The sequence below is a fragment of the Mauremys mutica genome, chromosome 5 (genome assembly GCF_020497125.1).
Source record: "Mauremys mutica isolate MM-2020 ecotype Southern chromosome 5, ASM2049712v1, whole genome shotgun sequence".
Taxonomy (NCBI): domain Eukaryota; kingdom Metazoa; phylum Chordata; order Testudines; family Geoemydidae; genus Mauremys; species Mauremys mutica.
Genome location: NC_059076.1, coordinates 119,613,015 through 119,629,247, shown reverse-complemented (window position 1 = coordinate 119,629,247; position 16,233 = coordinate 119,613,015). Strand labels below are relative to the sequence as shown.

Genomic DNA, 16,233 nt, shown 5'->3' with positions numbered 1-16,233 from the left:
ACTTTGTGCTCTAATATACTTTGTATCAATGGATAGATATCACCCTACTGGTATTTGATTCTGTGACTTACAGCAGGTGTTGAAGGGGGAAGGGAATAAAAAGTGGTAAGGCTTTATGTTGCATCCACAAAACAAGCTTTGCCCACGGCTGTGAGAAATCTGTCATTGTGCTAACTGTAGGTGATCACAATTAGACTCCAGCAGACACAGTCATGACTGTCTCTCCTTTGGGGTCTGAGTGCCTCAATTGTGTCTCTGTGAGGCCTGGGAAGTGTCTGATGCTGCTCACAGCCTCATGCTTCTGTTAAGCAACTGTTTGGACATAACATGACACTAGCACAAACAAGGGGGATTGCTGCAGTATGGATTGTTTTGGATTAACTGACCTAGACTGCAGAACACTATATTTATAACATCAACATTGTCTCTGCAATGAGACATCAAGGGGGCACAGTAAAAGTGACACATTCTTGAGATCTACTCACATATATCCATGGACAGCTTTTTACTGCTTTCCCCCTGATTTCGGAGCAGTGGCTTACTTGGGCAACATTACTCTAGTTACAAATATAGCAGCTTGAGGTGCAGTTTTTGGTTAAACAAGTTTGCTGTTGAAAGAGCTGAAAATTCCCTCCCTTGAAAAGGGAGAGAGAGCAATTAGTGTGACACTAGTTGTTTCAGTTGTCGCTTTTCCCACTTAGCAACAGGCTGGAGCTTGCAGCAAAAAGGACAAGGTGAACTGATTTATACATTGTGCATATAGCCCACCTACAGGGCTCAAAACAGCTAGATACTGACCTAAGCACAAATCCATAAGCAGGAAACTGGATTTTTTTTAAATTGAGGCAGTATTAGCCCCTTTTATTTTAGTGTGTCTGTGCCCAGTCTCCTTTCCCATTTGAGAGTCCATGCAACAGAGACTGCGTGACCAGCTATATACCAAGAACCAGTGCAGGCAGGAGGGGTGGGGGAAAATAGGCTCACCTACCACCTCTTTCCCTTCCTCTCCTCAATCTGCAATCTAGCATGAAAGAAAGGGGGAAGATGAGTAGCAGGAAGTACAGCATATGGGGCTGAGGAAGGAGACAGGAGAAGCAGCCCCAAGTCAACATTGGACCAGTAACACAAACCTGACACTGCCTTTCCTTAAAATAGAGGCGCCATCACTAACAGTAATGAAAAAGACTTTATTAATGTAAAAACAACTCAGATATACAATGGGAAGAAATCTGTTAAAATGTGTATATGCACAATGCCCCCACTAGTTAGATTTTACATGACTGCAGCACATGGCGTGAGTATAGCACAGCTACACCAGAGCACACTTCAAATGAATGCACTGTTTGATTTAAAAAGCCTACTGACCTGAATACACTTAACACGAAGCTGCTATCTTCCCGCTTTGCAGTATTATGTTACTGTAGTTTAAGAGTAATTGGCATACATGCAAAAGTATCTTGCAAGAACTTTATTAAAAAGAGATTGAGTGGCACACACTACTGCTACACCAGCCCTACAGAAGAAAAATGGTAAAGTGCTTCGGTTTAACTGAAGCCTAACACCGTTCCTGCACCCTGATTCATGCAAGTCCACTAGAACCATTCTAGCACCTTGAACAGCTACAGAATACTGGGGAGGGTTTCCCTAATTCCAGCATACTAGTACAAGCCCTCCAGCAGCAAAAAGTGCTAAAATCAAAATTGATTAGTACACATTAGTAAAGGGAGGGTGAATGTTTCATAGTTACAAAGAGAGCTGGTTGGGTAAGGCTTCATTGGAACTTGGTTGATCACAATAGATGTATAGTGTTAGGGCTAGGATATAGTAGCTTACTTAAGTAGAGGGTATCACTGCTTGTAGTACAGGGTCAGTACTCCAAACACAAGCTCAGCTGTCAGTTTAAGCTCATTTCAACTCTTAGGACAGATGAGCTATATTGCTATTTGAGGCATCCACTGAAAGTCAAAAATAGCATGTATGTTTAAAAACAGTTCCTCATGAATTAGCAACATGCAAGTTAGGATTAATTCAGCACAAGAAAGGATATATATGTATATACACTGGTATTGTTTGGAGAGCTTTTATGAAATATTAGCCTCTGCCCCAGAAAAGCAGTACAGTTTCAGTCAGTTACTGGATTAGGATAACTGCGTGGCACATGTAAAAGAGTTCACTCATAACAGAAGGAAGGCTTAGGCTAAGAGATCAATTCCATATGAAAATGCTGAAGAGCAGTATCTAGCACAGGGGTGGCCAGCCTGAGAAGGAGCCACAATTTACCAATGTACATTGCCAAAGAGCCACAGTAATTCATCAGCAGACCCCCCCCCAATCAGCTCCCCCACCCTGCTCCCAGGGCCTCCCACCCACTGGCAGCTCCACCGATCAGTGCCTCCCCCTCCCTCCTGATCAGCTGTTTCATGACATGCAGGAGGCTCGAGGGTGGGGGGCAGGAGCGAGGGAGGGGGCAGGAAGGGATGGAGTGGGGGAGGGCCTGTGGCAGAGCCAGGGGTTGAGCAGTGAGCACCCCTCAGCACATTGGAAAGTTGGCACCTGTAGCTCCATCCCCGGAGTTAAGGAGCTGCATAACTTCTGAAGAGCTGCATGTGGCTCCGGAGCCACAGGTTGGCCACCCCTGCTCTAGCCCAAGACATCTTTAAATAAAAGGATAGTTGACAATGAGACCTTGCTTCTAGGGAAGCCCTTTCCAACAGATTAGCATTCAAAGCTAATAAACACTCTTGCATCATTGAATCTGCTTCCAGGATTGAAATAAGTACTGATATCCATGGTTTCCATACTTTAAAAATACTTTATTTTACATTCATTCAGATCTTCAATAAGTTATGTCTAGCACCAAAGTAACATTTTTGGAAGGGCTGAGGAATTCAGAAACTACAAAAAGTGTAAATGCAGAAGAACTGATTTATACAATGTTTAGTTGAATCATATGAGTGCCTAAAAGTCTGATTCTTTTAGTTATCCATCAGATGGGCTTCAGAATATTGCTTCAATTAAACCCACTAAGAGCTGTGCCAGAGCACCTTAGAAGTATAAAAGTGATGTAGATTTAAAAAGCTACTAAATGAAAAAGTTATTTATGCAGCTGAGGTTCCAGAATACTGAATGTATGGTGATGGTATGGCACCCAGATAACAGGGTTTACAAATTGAAAAGAAGAACCAACCATCTAATCCAGTACCATGCCTGAAAACAGAGACAGCTTGAGAACATCTTTCCCCTTTCCATGTAAGTAGAGCATGGAAACTTATCACAGTTTGTAGTATCTGAACTTGTGCATGCACAAAAGGATACACACGGCAGGTGGAGGTGGTTCTCATAGCTGTTGAGCACACTGCAGTCACTTATACTGCAAACAAAAAAGTGGGACTGACAGTTTTGTCTTAAGTATTTTACAACAAGCCATTTACAGTTATGATAAACAAAGCATTACACAGCTGGGGACGCAGTCCTTGCCTTTCTGAAGAGGCTTAAAATACCAAGCTCCAAAGAAAAAGGCACCAAAGATTCCCTTGGAAATGCTGGCTTTTGTACTAATATTTTTTTCTTTTTAGGACTCACAGTTAACACTGTTTTGGTAATGCTGGATACACTGAGAATTAAGAACACTCAGAATTCACTCTGCAGCTTGAAAGAATATTACATGGTTTGGTGATTACTTCTCTGTCCACTGCATGAAATATCAAAACAAGTGTTGAGACATTCTGAATGCTCAATTTTTTTTCCCTAGTTATCATAATAAATCTTCAAGTCCCAATGTTCAGAGTGTCTGCATTCCAAACATAAGTTAGCTTACTGTGAGAGACCTTTCCAAACAGGGACACTAAGGAAAGAAAGCCAGCATGAACACAAGGAATCAAGGAATTAAAAAACATAAAACCCAGAAAACCCTACATAGCACATAGTTCCCTGCATTTTACAAGAATATCAACTATAACCAATTTTTTTTTATTTGATACATTCAGGTAAGGTACTTGTAACAATAAAAATTCTGCTTTAGTTCTTCAGATTCCTTCCCTGCTTCAGTTAAAAATCTGATACATAGGATTAACGTTTTATGGATCAGATACTTCTTTTTGTATGCTCGAGTTAGGGAAGAGAAACTTGTGTTTGTTGCAAGCACCAAACTTGGACTGTAGCCCTTTAACAATAATTAAAAAAAAAACAAAAACAAAAACAAAACAAAAAAAACACCAACCACCACCCACCCCTTCCCCCCCCCAAAGCTACCTACGAGGTTGGTATGTCACATTTTCAGTGAAATATCACATTATTTGTACTGAAGTAGACCAAGTAGCAAATTAAGATTTTTGCTGCCGTTTGCAATAAATTTGTCTCAACGTATTTTAAGCAAAATATGTGCAATAGGCAACATGTAATGGCTTGATTTAGTTTCATATTTTTTAAATGAGCAGGGGACTTTAGCTGCAACGCTGAAGTAGCTCTCATGTTTTTATGTCAGTGGTTTGTACATCAGTGTTAGATGAAAATGTACATTAACAACTGACCAAATTCAGAAGAACATTACATTTCGCTGGACCAGTTAAGCCCCCCATGCCCAGAGTAGGGGCAGGGAACTTTGTTGCTGCTGAATTATCTGTCTGCAATAGAAGTTTCCTACAGGGTCTATGCCAGCACAGACCCTGGAGTAATCTGCCTAAGAGGCAATTCAGTGTGAAAATAAGTTTAAGAATCTGCTCCATGAGGGAAGTGACTGGAAGCAACTTAACCACCATATTCCATGTCCCTGTCCCATCCTGTTGGCTCACCTCCTCTTGCATTTTCTATATGTGCTCACATCACTCTACCACAATACAGGTCCTTGTTACTGAATAAAGAGTGCTGGAAGCTAAGCACTATTCACAAAAATGCTCACTTCAAGTGTTCTGTACTTCAAAGCTCAGAATTTTTGTACGTTTCATTTGGTTACCAGCACCATGAAGACAGAGTGATACAGACAGGCTCCACCAAATGAATGCTTCCATCTCCCACCCCAAAACAAGCAAGTGTTGCACTAATAACCCTTTTGTCCAACAGCAGAGTGCGTAACAACTAGCCTTGGGCTACTGGATTTGAATAAATCAAAGTAAGAACATATCCATTCCAATAATGTTCCAAAAGAGATGAAATCTGATCCACCTCATTCTGCAAATGAATATTTAGCGGCAAATCCTTTATCTTAAAGTACTTAACCTTAAGATCACACAAGAAGTTACAGTTTGGTATTTTCCATGATCCAATGTAAGAGAATCCTTTTGGACAGAGGATTGTAAATACTCATGTTTTACAGGAAAAAAATCCTATCTTTGGGGAGGGAGAGAAAGTAACAGTCATTTGGCCCATGATGAGCCATTTATTCACATTAACTCAGATGAGTTTCATGAAGCATCCCTAGATATCCAACCACTTTCTGTTAGGAAGTTTAAAATCCTTTTCTTTAGTACCTTATCCAAATAACTGGGAAGGCGACTTTTTGAGGGAATACCCTGTCTTTTTTGGAGATGGTCTTTAATAATTATAGTTTTCACAGTCACATAACGTGCCGGACTCAGGTTTAGAGAGCTACAGAGCACCTTTTCTCTGTCTGATAGGAGTTCAAAGCCAGGCAGATTTTCAATAGCAGCAAATTCCCCATCCTTACCATCTTCCTTTCCTCTCTTGGAATTGGCTATATTTTTATTTTCCTTCCTCTTCTCTCGTTTGTGTCTAGCTGCCTCATATTCTGCTGACTCTTCCATTTTGGTGATTCCATTTCGACGGTACCGCTGCAGTTCTCGAATCTTTGCTCGAAGTACCCTCTCCTTGTGCATGTTCTCAAAGAAGTCTTCAAACTCCTTACAAGACATGAATTGATAGAGAGGCCTCAGTTTTAGCCTCAACTCCTTTTCTTCTTTTGTGATCTTCCGTTTTGGAGCTTTTTCCTTGTCCTTTTTATCCTTCCCAAGAAAGGCAGGTACCAGATTATAATCTCGTGCAATGTTTTTCCTCCGTTGCCTCTCCTTAAGTTTTCTTACATACATATCAACGTGAGCTCTTTTTAATTCTATTTCCACATCATCATCATCATAGTTCACTGAAAGGCCACTGATCAGAGTCTCAGCATCTTGGTCATACTCAATCTCATAGTCATCTCGAAGTGGCATATATCCCAACTGCTGCTGTTCCGCCACCGATATGTCCAAAGGAGGGAGGGGTGTGGTCAGGCTAGGAGAAAGTGGGCCACCACTGGGACAAGTGTGATCTGTCACTCTGTTAGGTATAGTGTCAGGGATGCAGGCTTTTCCAAGGTTGCCATGGATATACATGCTTACATAGTGTTCCATCACTTCCTGGGGAGTTCGGGATGCTCCAACATGAGCAGCCATATCCTCCTAGAAGGAGAAAGTTAAGGAAATTAGTGATGGCTTGCCTTATTAGCTCAGTTCTAAAAATACACCCACTTATTAGGGATAACCTCATGTTTTCCCCACACATCAACCTGAAATCTCTTTGTTTTTCTAGCAATATTTAGGTTAACCATTCTACTGTGCGTTCACACCGTTGTCTTCTGGTCCAGTATAAAGTCCATCCCACCTATAATATCTCTTTATTCCACCAAGATGTTTCTTCAATCTAGCTAGATTTCTAGAAGGTACACAGATGCCAACAGTACCGCAGTGACTAAGCTCTAAGACAGATGCTACTAATAGTAGAAGCCGGCACCATGAGTATTAACACAGCAAGCTACATCAGTTTCTCAGTGAATCCCAAGACACCACCAGGATCTACATGAGCACCATCTGGAAGTGACATCCTCAGGGCCACTGCCAAATATAGGCTTTTCATGTCTCAATATCAAGTGCACCTTGACAGTATTGTAGCGTCCCTGAAATCTAGCAAAAAGTAGAGTAGTTCTACTGGTTGAATCATATGTCAAAATTCTCTGGGGAACAAACGTTAACACATTTCTTTGCAGAATACAAGAAAGGATCAAACAATCCTATTTATTCAACAGCTTGCTTGGCACATATTTTTCCTACACTAAGTGGCAAACTCATAAAAGTTGTTTCCATGACTCAGGTCCTCCCTCCCAACAGAGTTTCATACCCTCTTAACTCCAACATTTTACAGAAGGGGGAAAAAAAGATTACAACACTGAAACTGTGTACATTTAACCAAATGAGAGGCCTAAGTCTAGTACCCTAGTCAAGTGTGTATGTGGTTGTATAACTAGAGAACCATGAAGAAAGATAAGGACCCACAATTTAAGAGGAGGGAAAACTCTAAACAAAATTTTAAAAAGCGTCTTGTCCTGCAGAAGTTGGTAGTAATTTTAGATGCAAAATTCAGTTCTATGAATATTTATTGTGCCAATGTTTTAATGATTATTGAATAATTTAACCATGAAATGGAGATATTTGGTTCTTTAAATGTAATTCTTAATGCAGCCTTAGCCACGTAGTCAAAACTGATGCCTTCATATCTAATTTTGCTCATTTGGAAGTGGAAGTTCAATATTTGGATCATATTTCCCCCCTATTTACTTTTTTTTTTTAAATAATACACAGTACACAGGTGAGAAAGATTAGTGTTTGCAGGTCTCTGCAAGACTAGTCTGTTAGGTAACAAAAAGCCACAGCCATCAAAATAAGAAGTGTATTTAATGAGATTAGGTTTTATTAAGCAGTAAGAATTTCAAAAAAAGAAAAACAAACCAAAAGACTTGCCCTCGTATTTATGAAAAAAATGGGATGTGGAGTAGGGCACTAAACAGTACGAACTTGGATGAGTTGAGGCATCTTGCTGTCTTTCTGAAGAAAAGCCCTGTTTCAAGCAATTATCAACATAAATGGTGATTGAGTCCACTTCCTATATTGTACCAAAACAAAGAAAATTTTGTTAGTGTAGATTAAAAAGGATGAGTGTGTGAGACCTGACAGTTGTGACATAATGGAGTGAAAAACAAACACAATGAAAACAGGTGTGATGAGAATAGGGAACAAAGGAGTAAACAGAGTCAAATCTGCAATGAAACTGGGATGGGAGGTTGTGTAAAAAGGGAAATCTGTACTGTTCTTTTTTAGATGACTGATTCTGTTGTAAGTCTTTGGGGAAGCACTTCCTTTACTAGAATCCCCCCTGCACATACTAAGTTATTGCGCAATCTGTGGAATTCTTTGGTTACTATTTACACACACACACACAAATCTATGGACTATGAAACAGGGTACAGGGGGGAAAAGGCAGGCTGTCATACATAAAACTTGATTGACCCTTTCTGAAAGCCATGTTGCTGATGGGTCGGTTTTAGATTAAAAACAAAAATAAAGCCCCAAGGTTTCACAAAAGCTTTTTATTAAGAAAGTATTCTTACTTTAGCTATTTAATAGAGCCTTTGACTTTAGACACGCATCTGCAGCGTTTGTATCTCTAGTACTATATACAAATGCCACAGGGCACAAGAATATTTAAAAAATGATGTTATTCATACCCTACATACTATCCTAAAACTAACAGATGTTTGCGCTAACATGATCAACAGTTAATGCTAACTTCGAAAGTGTCATAACATTTCAATGTTATCTTCTTGATAAGGAAGAAAGAAGTTGCCACCTCCATGTTACCATTTTGGCTCCTGCAGAGTCAGTAAGACAGCTCAGCATCATTTTGTTCAGGTTTTCTTCACAGATGTAATAACCACAAATTCAACATTCCCTCCGACACTCCCTTAAGTGGAAGCCTTAAGTTGGACCAAGACTGTTGGCCTGGTCATGACCAGAAAGTTGTTGTATGGGCCATCATTAGCCAGAGACTCAATTCAACACCTATTCATAAGACCCAGAAAGTGACTGACTACATACCCCACACAGAGAAGTGAAGTTTGTCCAGCAGCAGCAGCATAAACAGTACTAGCAAGTCTGATGGTGTGGAAAGTGTTCAGGTTCCAGTGATCGCAGGTATAACGAGCAACAAGAGGACAGAGTTTATATTTCCAAGACTTGTGACTTTTACCCAGACCACGGAGCGCGGCTGAGCGGAAAGGAGCCGCTGGGGGAGGGGGGGTGTCTGGCTGTCAGCACCTAGGCGCCGTACAGCTGACACGCTGTACAGGGGGTGGATGGGCAGAAGGGCAGCGGGGAATGTGGGGTGAGGGGGTAGGGGCGGATCAGCCCCCTGGGGAGCCGTGGGCCCGCTTTGCGGAGCGGGGGGCAATAGACACGGTACATCACAGCCAGAGGAGCCCCACTGAGGAGCGGAACCAGGTCCCGACGCACCGACTCAGAGAGCGGCTCCCTGACAAGCCCGCGGCTTGACAGGCCGGGCGGGGAGAGCGGCTCTGAGCTCCGCGCCCCCTGCGCTGCCCGGCGGCCGCTCGCTTACCCAGTTGCCGAAGCCGAACTGCTCGATCGCGTCCAGCAGCAGCTGCTCCTCCCGGCTGCTCCAGCCGCCCTCGGCCTCGGCCCCCCAGAGGGTGAAGCGGCCGCCGTCCACCAGCTGGTAGCCGTGCCATCGGCGGTGCGGCCCGATCTCGGCGCCTGCCGAAAAGCAGTCTGGGCAGAGCTCGATGTCGGCGCACTCGGTGCAACGGAAACGGAGCGAGCTCACCTCAGCCAGGCAGTACACGCAGTACTTCTTCCCCAGTTCCGCCATCTTACCCCGCCCGCCGCCCCGCACTGCGCACGCGCGGCACCGCCCACACCCAGGGACGGCCAATGGCAGCGCGCCCAAGGGGCGGGGACCCGTAGAGGGAGCCCAATAGAGCCAACCTGTCTGACACGCCCCTCGTAATTGAACCAATAGGATGAGGGCAACGAGGCGTGGCGAACACCCAAAGACCAATAGACTTTGAGGATCTGGTTCCGTCCGCCTCCACTACAACCAATCAGGTAAGTGACCCTAGGCAGCCCCTTCACTGAGTGGTCGACCAACAGTTTGGGGCGTCGGCGCAGTTTCTCCGCCGGGAGGAGGCTGCTCCTCCCATTGGCTGAACGAGTCCAGCCTTGTTGCCTTGGCAACGGAGAAGACAGGTAAACAACGAAGCGAGAGGAGCTGAGACCGGCCGGTAGAGGGGCCGGCTGAGGGGATGGAGGGGGAGGGGGCCGAGGCCCCGGGTCAGCCCGGGGAGTCCCCTGTGGAGGCAGCGGGCCCGGGGCCCGTCGCGGAGGCGCAGGCGGCGGCGGCGGAGGAGAGGCCGGAGGAGGCCGGGGGCGATGGTCCCCCTGAGGAGCCGGCGGGGGAGGAGGCTGCCGCGGAGGAGGGGGCGGCAGAGCCGGAACACAGCGCGGGCACGGAGCCTCCTTCCCCGGCCGCTGAGGGAACCCCCGAGGCAGAGGCGGGCGCCGCCCCAGAGGCGCCCACCAGCGCCAGCTTCACGGAGGGCGAGGCCGAGGAGCCGCCCCCGCTGCAGGTGGGGGAAGTGCTAAGCCCCCGGGCGAGCTGGGCGGAGGGGCGGCCCAGCCTGCCCCTGCCGGAGCCGGGCAGCCCCCTGCAGGAGGAGCAGGAGCAGGAGGACGAGGAGGCGGCGGCGGCGGCGGCGGCGGAGCAACGGGAGCGCGCGGAGCTGACCGAGCAGTACCGGCTCCTGCTGGCCGAGCGCGAGCGCACGCGCCGCTACAACGGGCACCTGCAGTTCAAGCTGTACGAGCTGTTCCGCAAGAAGGGCGAGGAGCCGCCCCGCGCGGAGCTGGAGGAGCTGGTCTCCGACAAGGAGCAGCGCTACGCCCGCTACCTCGCCGTGCTGGAGGAGCTGAGGGGGCAGCTGGCCCAGCAGCGGGCCTGGTACCAGCTCCGGATAGACGCCCTGGAGCGGCGCTGCACGGAGAAGCTGGAGCGGGTGACCGCCGACTGGCTCGCCTTCCAGGCCTGCAAGAAGGAAGTGACCCTCTTCACCATGGGGCGCCAGCTGGGGGGGAAGGACGCTGCCGGCAAGGAGGTGGAGCACATCCAAGCCAAGGAGCAGCGTAAAGAGAACGAGATGAGTGAGGTGAGGCCAGGGCCCGCTCTAGGCACCAGCGCTCCTAGGGTGACCAGATGGCCTGATTTTCTAGGGACAGGCCTGATTTTGGGGGCTTTTTCTTATATAGCCTCCTATTACCCCCACCCCCTGTCCTGATTTTTCACACTTGCTGTCTGGTCACCCTAAGTTCTCCAAGCATGTGCTCCGGGCGGCACTTTTCAAGGGGTGGCAGTCTGGCCTTTTGGGGGCAGCACTTTTCAAGGGGCGGCACTCAGTTTTTTGGGCTTTTTTGCTTTGGCGGTGGCACTCCACTCCCTCCCCCCCTTTTTTTTGTTTTTGCTTGGGCTGGCAAAAAACCTGGGGCTGGCCCTGGGTGAGGCCACCCCTAACATGGTACTTGTGCTTCCAGAGCAGCATCCGTGAAACCTATGGGATGTGGGGCCACAGCTAGCAGCACATTAGAGTACCTCTCCCTTTAATGTAGATATCTTCAGCTTTAGGACAGATTTGTAAAAGTAGTTAGGCACCTACAAATGAAGGAACCACTTTTTGAAAATCCTACCAGGTATCTGGCACCTGCTAAAAATCAGTGGAAGATGCTTCATAGATTGCCATTTATACTTAGACTTGACAAAGCACAAAGAAGGTTAGTCCTGATAGAGAGGTGGATTATAAATCTTTCCTGGTCTCTCTTTTCTACCATTCTAGGTCCGCCTGGAAAACATCAAGCTGCAGCATATGATTGAAAAGCTTGAAGCAAGCTTGAAAGCTCAAGAAGAGCTGGCAGAAGGACTGCACCTGATAGACTTTGAGCAGCTGAAGATAGAGAACCAGACCTACAATGAGAAAATTGAGGAGCGCAATGAAGAGCTTCTGAAGCTCCGGAAGAAGATCACTAATACAGTGCAAGTCCTGACCCAGCTTAAAGAAAAACTGCAGTTTGTAGAAGCTCAGAATCAAGACCAGAGGGCCCAGCTGATGGAGACTGAGGCACTGGTGGCACAGAAAAGAGAGATTCTGACCAAAACCAAACAGGCTAGGGATAATTTACGGGTACACAACTTGAAATTGCGACAGAAGTGTGGGCTTCTTGGAAGTGAGGCACTGCTGCAGGACTTCGAGAACAAGGTGGATGCTGCTGAAGTGCTAAGTCAGCGGCTGGAAATGCTGAAACGTCACCATGCTGGACTCACCCTTACTTGCAAAGCTGTAAAGAAAAAAATCAAGGAAGCAAAATCCTTTCTACCAGACTGAGGATTTTGGAGAAGAAAGTGAGGTTAAAAGACAGAAAAACAAAAATTGAGCACTTAAATTGGTTTATTTGTCTCTGAAATTGTTTTTCATGTCTAGGCTTTGAATATAGTAAAAGGGTGAAATAGTCTCAATTTCACATCTAATGAAAATTTTGTTTCCAAAGTTTTAATGTTATACATTCCATCAGGAGACTGCCCTGAAGTTGTGCCTTTTTCAATGGCTTATGAAGAAACCAAGCATATGTGGCTAATTACTCTATCATATTGATATTTTAAGTATGCATTTAAAACACACAGGCACTATTCTAATCGCTAGCAGCATCATCCTCTGGGTGTAAGCAAAAAACTGCAAGTCAAATACCCTCAGATTCCAGTCCTGGTTCTGCCACTAACTCACTGTGTGGCCTTGGCAGTCTGTTCCCCACAACTCTAAAGTAGGTGTACTTACCTACCTGTGTGTCAGACATGTTTTGAGGCTTATATCTTCAGAGAGTTTTACAAAAATTAAAGTGATTATATATATATATAGATAGATAGATATAGATTGTAAATAATACAATTTATCAGGAGCTTGTTTTAGTATTAATACATAGGAATTGTCTTGTATTTATATGCAGAATACACTGTACAGGTGTTAACTAACCTAATTATCCTCAAGCTACAGTTGGTGAAGCACCAGTGATCTGCAGCGTTTTCCCTATTGGTCCATAGAATTAAACATTTTGACAGCCAAGGAGCAGAGAGTTGAAAGGGAGTTCCATGAAAAGTTCTCTTATGATGATGTTCACAGAATAAAAGAAATGGCAGAACTATGGATGCTAATGAATCCTTAAATCATCCCTCTAAGGGAGTTAACTTATTGGCCACTGGTGGATGAAGAATGCTTGCAGAGGGCAGAGCCGGAGAGGACTCTCTCAGCGCACTCATAGCATGCACTGGTCTAGTAAGTAATGAGTGGCTAGAGTAGTGACTGACCTTTTTCTGGTTTCTAAAGCTAGAAGAAATGTCTCTACAGCAGTGAAATGATGTGGGTCAGAACAGTGGCAGGGGGTTATAACTTCAGTACTGAGAAAGCAAGATGACAAGCAGTAGTTTTAACACTGGCATTTACATACTAAGGCAATAGACACCTTAGATCAGGAGGCGGGCAAACTTTTTGGCCTGAGGGCCACATCAGGTTTCCAAAATTGTATGGAGGGCTGATTAGGGGAGGCTGTGCCTCCCCAAACAGCCAGGCGTGGCCCAGCCCCCTCTACTATTCAACCCCCTCTGCTTCTTGCCCCCTGCTGCCCCCCCAGGACGTCTGCCCATCCAACCCCCCCGTTCCCTTGTCAGCCCCCTGGGGACCTCTTCCCCATCCAACCACCCCTTCTCCCTGACCACCCTTGGAACCCCTACCCCTGTCAGCCCCCTGCTGCCCCATCCAACCCCCTTCTCCTTCCTGACTGCCCCCCCAGGACCCCTTCCCCCCTCCTGACTGCCCCAAACTCCTCTGCCCTCTATCCAACCCTGCCCCCTTACCACGCTGCCTGGAGCACCAGTGGTTGGCAGTGCTACAGCTGTGCCACCCAGAGCACCAGGACAGGCAGCCGTGCCGCCCGTCTGGAGCCAGCCACACCACCATGCAGCACAGAGCACTCGGTATGGCCCTGGTTCTGCAACTGTGCTGCCCGGCAAGAGCTTACAGCCCCGCCACCCAGAGCATTGCACCAGCAGCACAGTGAGCTGAGGCTTCAGGGAAGGGTCCAGGGGCTAGCCTCCCAGGCTGGGAGCTATGGGGCTAGGCCGGAGGGTCCCATGGGCCATAGTTTGCCCACCTCTGCCTTAAACATACTTTACATGGAGATCCAACTCTCTCCTAACCCCAATAAGTCATGCTGGTTCATCTGTGGCCTTAGTACAGATCCTAAACTGCACAAGTTGATGCAATAAGCAGCATTAGACATATCAGTCTCAAGGTCTGCACATGTTCAACATACATCTGAGAAATGACAGCATCATGAGGTTCTAATTCCAAAATGAACAACAACTATTCTTGCCTTCTCAGTAACAGTCCAGTGCACTAGATCTGGGCTAGAATCAGCAAACAAACTTATTCTGAGTTTTCTTAGCTAAGATATATAAAAGTAGATTAAAAAGCATTAAGTTTCTAAAAATGTTTACAACTATTCTTTTCTAAGTGAGCTCTGAAGTAGCTTTTCTGAATAACCTCAACATTGGGAAAAAGAATTGATACCCTAAAAAATTCTCAGTTGGGAGGGAAGAATTGGGATCATAATGGAAAGCTGGCATTTTATTACTGAGAGCATAAAAGCTGGAGAGATGACAGTCTCTGAAAACAATCCCGCACTGGCTTGGAAAAGGTTAGATGCCACAGTATAAGTTTTTCATCTTCTCTAATTAGTTTGCTTTGCTTTGATTGGGGGGGGGGCACAAAATGGTTAAAAGTCACAACAAAACAATTCAACTGTACTAAATACCCCATTTTTATGTCTGTTGGTTTTTGGTGTTCTACTAAATCTCCAGTAGTGATGAGAGACTACAGAATAGGTTGACTAATTAGGGCAAAACACCACTACCCAATTTAATGTCTTCTAGACACTAGCCAGCACACAGAGACATATATCAATAAATATAGTGGTCAACATCTTAAGTGAAAAAGGGAAATTATTTATAAAACCCTGTTTCTTTCAGGTTAAGCCTAGTTACTCAGGCAAATAGTTAAGCTCTTCTCCAGCTAAAATTTTAAGTTAAAGATGTCCTGTTGTGCAGTAGAGCATCTATTTGGTTTCCTACTCAGTTGTTTTGGTAAAGAATGTCATATGAGTAATAGATTCCCTGTAACAGAATTACACTCTATCTACTTGAGCCTCAGTATGATGATCAAGTTACAGTTCTCTCTCACCATAGAACAAGCTTCATAAACACCATCTTCTGTTGTACTTACTACTCCAGAGGAATAGTATCTATTATTCCTATTTTTTGGTGTATGTTCCAAAGCCCTACCAGTGTAGCTGGATTGCCTTTAGGTCATAAGACCATAAAAATGGCTATACTGGGTCAGACCAAAGGTCTATCAAGCCCAGTATCCTGTCCTCTGACAGTGGCCAGAGTCTTCTTACACTTGTTCCTTTGGTCTTAAGCCTCAAGTAAAAGAAAGTGTCACATAAGCCATTTTCTTTTAAGACTTAAGCAGCAAGGGCTAACATTCCCTTCACTTTCAGGTACATATGGCCTGGGGGAGGAGAGGCTAGTAGGCATGGAAAAGAAGCTGCTCAGTGTGGAGGTTTGACTGAGATAGGGGAAGAATGTAGGGAGCAAATGCACTCTGCAGCTGTTAAAAACAAACATTCACTTAATCTTATGCAACTTCCTTGGGACACAATGAGCAAAAATTCCCAATGTTGTGAGAACAAACAATAACCACTCTGGTATTCCAAAGCCCTTCTTCCAGAGGAAAATGATTAGAATTTGAAACTGTAACCAGAGGCCGGCAACGTGTCTGTACACGGCTACAAGTGTCCATGGTAAAAATGTTGAGGTCTGGGGGGGGTGCTCACCTCAGGCAGCTCCCCAACAAGTGTCTCCCCCTTTGCTGTTGCTGGCAGAGGTGCAGCCAGGTGCCTCTGCAGGAACGCTGACTCCATCCCTCCTACCCCCGCAAACGCTGACTCTGCAGCTCCCAGCCCATTGGCCGGGAACCATGTCCAATGGGAGCTTTGGGGGCAGTGCCTGTGGAGAGGGCAGCACGCAGAGCCGCCTGGCCGTGCCTTCGTGTTGGAGCCGGAGAGGGGACATGCCGCTGCTTCTGGGAGCTGCTTGAGGTAACCGCTTCCCGGAGTGTGCACTACTGACCCCCTCCCACACCCCAACCCTCTACCCCAGCCCTGATCCTGCTCTCCAAACCCTTCATCCCCTGCCCCACCCCAGAGCCTGCACCCCCAGCTGGAGCTCTCACCACCCCCCAACCTCCTGCTCCAGCCTGGAGCCCACTCCCATCCCCTGAACCCCTCATTTCTGGCC

The 16,233-nt window shown here is 45.9% G+C and overlaps 2 protein-coding genes across 2 annotated transcripts; one reads left to right on the top strand and one right to left on the bottom strand.

The window, feature by feature from the left end:
* Positions 1-2,493: 2,493 nt before the first annotated feature.
* On the bottom strand, positions 2,494-9,663 carry TADA2B (transcriptional adaptor 2B). The gene is made up of 2 exons (XM_045018704.1): positions 9,382-9,663; positions 2,494-6,392 (listed from the first exon to the last, which is right to left on the bottom strand). The coding sequence occupies exons 1-2, from the start codon at positions 9,649-9,651 to the stop codon at positions 5,400-5,402; spliced, it is 1,263 nt and encodes a 420-aa protein (XP_044874639.1). The 5' UTR covers positions 9,652-9,663; the 3' UTR covers positions 2,494-5,399.
* Positions 9,664-9,975: 312 nt separating this feature from the next.
* CCDC96 (coiled-coil domain containing 96) lies at positions 9,976-13,471 on the top strand. Its single transcript, XM_045018570.1, has 2 exons — positions 9,976-10,984; positions 11,666-13,471. Exons 1-2 carry the CDS (start codon positions 10,085-10,087, stop codon positions 12,209-12,211), a joined length of 1,446 nt encoding a protein of 481 aa, XP_044874505.1. The 5' UTR covers positions 9,976-10,084; the 3' UTR covers positions 12,212-13,471.
* The last annotated feature ends 2,762 nt before the right edge of the window (positions 13,472-16,233 follow it).

Excerpts from the sequence above, each read along its gene's own strand:
- TADA2B (XM_045018704.1), bottom strand. The coding sequence starts at position 9,651 with ATGGCGGAACTGGGGAAGAAGTACTGCGTGTACTGCCTGGCTGAGGTG. Across the intron at positions 6,393-9,381 it reads AGTTCGGCTTCGGCAACTGG|GAGGATATGGCTGCTCATGT; the intron begins GTAAGCGAGCGG and ends TTCTCCTTCTAG.
- CCDC96 (XM_045018570.1), top strand. The coding sequence starts at position 10,085 with ATGGAGGGGGAGGGGGCCGAGGCCCCGGGTCAGCCCGGGGAGTCCCCT. Across the intron at positions 10,985-11,665 it reads AAGAGAACGAGATGAGTGAG|GTCCGCCTGGAAAACATCAA; the intron begins GTGAGGCCAGGG and ends CTACCATTCTAG.